Here is a 4,345-nt window from a genome sequence, read left to right as displayed (position 1 = left end):
TTCCATTTCCATTTTCATGGGCCCTAGCTAGCTATTTTGATTCCGTTTTGCTTAAGAATCTCACTACCTTTTCAGAAAAAATCTTACTACCTTAGTTCGATTTCATCTGTTGATTATGGCTTTTTTGACAAAGAGGGCTGCTCCTGATCACTCCTAGTTTTTAAGGAATTGTTCAAGTTATGTTGTTATCAATAAACAGTTTATTACTTAAAGTCCAAGTCAAATCACACTCTCCAAATAACACTATAAATATAACATTGTACAAGCTACTTTATTCTCAATAATCAAAATCATATTTACCTTCTTACTATTATATTACAATTTTCTTGAAACTACTACTACTAATCATGGTTGGAAAACATCAATACTTTAACTTCTTTCTTATTTTCCTTTCTTTGTCCTGCCTCTGCATCCAACATGGGATGTCAAGGCCACTTAACACTTTGGAACTAAAGAGTATATTTCTAAAGTCACCACACATGGTTGTGAGGAACTCGGTTATGGAAAATCATTATAAACATTATAATATCAATAGGAAACTAGAAGTTGACAACTATGGTCCTAGCCCTGATGGACAAGGGCATAAATGAGGAAAATCTCAACTCAACAACTAGACCTCTTCATGATCATAAACAAAGAAAGTTACCACTCTTTAAAAATTCGTTGTTTTTATGAAATTATAAATATTGTGTTAGTGGCTTGATACTATATGTCATTTTCTTCATGTATGTATGTATTTATTTCTTTTTCTTTTTTGTTATATAGATGAATGTATTTCGTATCTTTCAATTTAATGTGATGTCTCCTAGCCCTTTTGAATAATGGATTTTTTAAGTAACATATAGTGTTTGTAATGAAAGTTAATTAATTACATTCATCTAATCATATTCATATGTAAATGAGCATTTATTTCCTACTAAATTTTACACTCATGACCAGATTCTACTCTTTTGTATAATTGTAATTTAAGTAACATTTTAATTTATTTTTAAAGATGTACTGACATTAGAAAATACGTGTATGTGAAAGATGTTAAAAAATTAAAAAATAATGCGAGAATATAAATTTGCCAATCCTTGTCGGGTGTAAATTCAGTATCTTATCTTTATTCTTTACAAAATTAATGTAAAAGATATGGGTCATTAACTTCTACTAATTGAAAGAGCACCTAATTACATGTTTCTAATGGAGATGGATTCTCTTATTTTGGATAGGAAAAGTCTGTCTTTTAGTTTTTGCTCATCATTCTTATTCGGACAAATTCATTTTATATTTTCCTAATGAAATAGCACCTAATAGCATGTCCCGACCCATTTAAACGTGTCGCGTAAGATTTGACTATAACTTTCCCTTTCAGATAAATTAGTCTCTCATGGTGTGATAAACCACAATTTGAATCTCAAAACTATAAGAGTTGTCCTCATTTAAGTGTGACAATGTTTGGAACATAATTGAACTTGTTATCAATTTTTTTGTCTAGTGTCATCATGTTACAATCTTAAAGACTTGTGTATCACATACACTTTAATATTTTTTTATATTTGTAAAATTTTATCATATTTATATATATTTTATTGTTTTATGCTATTAATATAAATATTATAAAATTATTTAGAAATTTATCGTGTTCAATTTTAATATTTTTAAAATGTATTAATTTAATCAATATAATTACTATCAATTTGAATAAATAATTATCATATTCAGATAGAAAAATAAATAAATACATTATTAATGAGCATTTGACCCACATGTATATTAAAGAATACACTATTCTTTTGCTAATAAATAGAATGCAAGGTAGCCGTTCAACTTCTTTTAAAAAAGTAGCAAGTCAACTACATGTTAACCGTGGGAATATTATAATATTAAATCTACTACCAATATAAAATATTCTAACATATATCACTACAAGTTGCCTATGATTGGATATTTTTAAAGCTACAATTTTTGTTCTCATACTATCACTCACATGTATTATTCATCATTGTTTTTGAAAAAAATCTGAATTGAAATGAAATAATTTTTAATTTAATTTTATTTATTTTTCAGCCGTACTTTAAATTATTAATTGTTGAAATTCAGATAGTTAAATAAATAAAAAAAATACATAGTATTAGGTTATCTATTTAAATTTTTTTTATTTTGATTCTTCTTTTAAAATTGAATCAATTAAAATAAATCAAATTTGAATTCCAACTGAAATAACTGTTTACATAAATTTATTTATTTTTTTGACTGAATTTCAAATATTATGATATTTATCTTAAAAACTAAAGAATTAAAATAAATAAATATAAAGTATAGAACAAGTTTAGACAAGGCTTTTTTTATTTCAATTTTATCTTTTGTATAAACTATTTTAAATATAATTTTGTTCTTCCTTATTAAATTAAATAACTGAATTTTTTAAAACGCTTTTTTTATCTATATGCTGCATAAATAAAGTAGAGACCAATGCTATAAGTAACGAAACAGTGCTTACACGAAATTTAACCATACTTTGGCATTGTTTACCATACACAGGCAAAATAGTAATATAAACATTAATTTATAGATAAATAGGTAATTGACCATCAAAGCAAGTATAGTTGTAACAAACAACATTAGTGTAAAGTAGATATCAAATGTTGTTGTTACTTTTTATTTTCAATTTTATTTATTGGTGCATTTTTTTCTTTCCCATTTAGTCTTATTTAAATTACTTTATTTATAATTTTGTTGTTACTTTATATTTATTTGAATGACCAAATTATTTCTATTAATCAACATTAGAGTTTTAAATAATGATTTTAAAGTTTTAAGCATCCGTAAGCGGTGAATTATCTCTTATCAACAATCCAATTTAGATTAGAAAAATTGTGTAAACAGCTATACATCTTATCAACACATTGAGAAAAAAAATACATAGAGTAATATAATAAATGAATATATATTAATACTATTTAAGAATAGAAAGATAGAGAGAAAAAAAATAAAGTCTCAGATATGGGTAAAAAATTGAAGATGCCCACATTCACTGTTGTTTATATTGGCCTCATTATTTCCCTTTATAACGTCTTTTGTGTGAAATGATAATAAGTTTTGTTGCAGTGATAAGTAGTTAAATTAATTACTGTTTGCGTAATCACACACGATTGCATATGACAGGTTGTGTATATCTGTCTGTTTTTACATGCTGGCTACAAAGATTCTCTCCTTGTTCATACTATAATAAACCAACCACAAAAAAAGAAAGATAATTAATTAAATTTTCATTCTCTTTTAAAATCTCCACCTCTTTATATCTCACTGTGTTGAAAATTGTTCAACAACTAACCATGGCTTCACAAAACAAAAAAACCAAACAAGAAATTCATGTTCTGTTAGTAGCGTTTTCAGCTCAAGGCCACTTAAACCCTTTACTTAGACTAGGCAAATCTCTATTAACCAAAGGCTTAAACGTAACACTCGCCACCACTGAATTAGTTTACCACCGTGTCTTCAAACCTTCCTCCACTACTTCCACCACCGTCCCCACTACTTTCACCACCAACGGAATCAACATCCTGTTTTTCTCCGATGGCTTCGATATCAGCCAAGGTCAAAAAAAGGTTGATGATTACATGGAACTTATTGCAAAATTTGGACCCATTAGTCTCACAAATCTCATCAAAAACAATTTCATCAATAGTTCAAAAAAACTAGCTTGTATTATCAATAACCCTTTTGTTCCTTGGGTAACAAAAGTTGCTTCTGAATTCAATATCCCTTGTGCTTGTCTTTGGATTCAACCTTGTACTCTTTACTCAATCTACTATCGTTTCTACAACAATTTCAACAATTTTCCAACACTTGAAAACCCCGAAATCGATGTTGAATTACCCGGTCTTCCATTGTTGAAACCACAAGATCTTCCATCTTTTATTCTCCCAAAAAACACTTATGAAACTTTACCAAAAGTACTACAAGAAATGTTCCAAAACATGAAATCTCTGAAATGGGTATTGGCGAATTCTTTTGAAGAATTGGAAAAAGATGTCATTTTTTCAATGAATGATATTTTTCCAATCAAAGCCGTTGGCCCATTAGTCCCTTATTCGTTACTCGGTCGAGACGAAGAAGAAGACGTCGGAATAGAAATGTGGAAGCCACAAGATTCTTGCATTGAATGGCTTAACAAAAAGCCACCATCTTCAGTTATTTATATTTCATTCGGAAGTCTAATTTTTTTATCTGAAAAACAAATCGAAAGCATAGCAAAAGCCTTGAAAAACAGCGAAAGCAATTTTCTTTGGGTGATTAAAAATAAAGAAGGAGGAGGTGAAAAAATTTCACTACCGAAGTTTTTGTTAGAAGAATCGGA

The 4,345-nt window shown here is 28.0% G+C and overlaps 1 protein-coding gene across 1 annotated transcript in view; it reads left to right on the top strand.

Moving 5' to 3' along the window:
* Positions 1-3,245: 3,245 nt before the first annotated feature.
* Positions 3,246-4,345, top strand: part of LOC101508752 (UDP-glycosyltransferase 84B2-like) — a gene marked incomplete at its 5' end in the record, with an annotated part of 1,622 nt that continues 522 nt past the window's right edge. The window contains one exon of the mRNA XM_004496881.4: positions 3,246-4,340. Within this exon, the coding sequence (XP_004496938.2) occupies positions 3,246-4,340 (1,095 nt within the window). The remainder of the gene's footprint in view (positions 4,341-4,345) is intronic.

This window comes from Cicer arietinum, chromosome 4 (genome assembly GCF_000331145.2).
Source record: "Cicer arietinum cultivar CDC Frontier isolate Library 1 chromosome 4, Cicar.CDCFrontier_v2.0, whole genome shotgun sequence".
Lineage (NCBI taxonomy): Eukaryota > Viridiplantae > Streptophyta > Magnoliopsida > Fabales > Fabaceae > Cicer > Cicer arietinum.
Note: the sequence above shows the minus strand (reverse complement) of the source record. Positions and strands in the feature narration are given on the sequence as shown.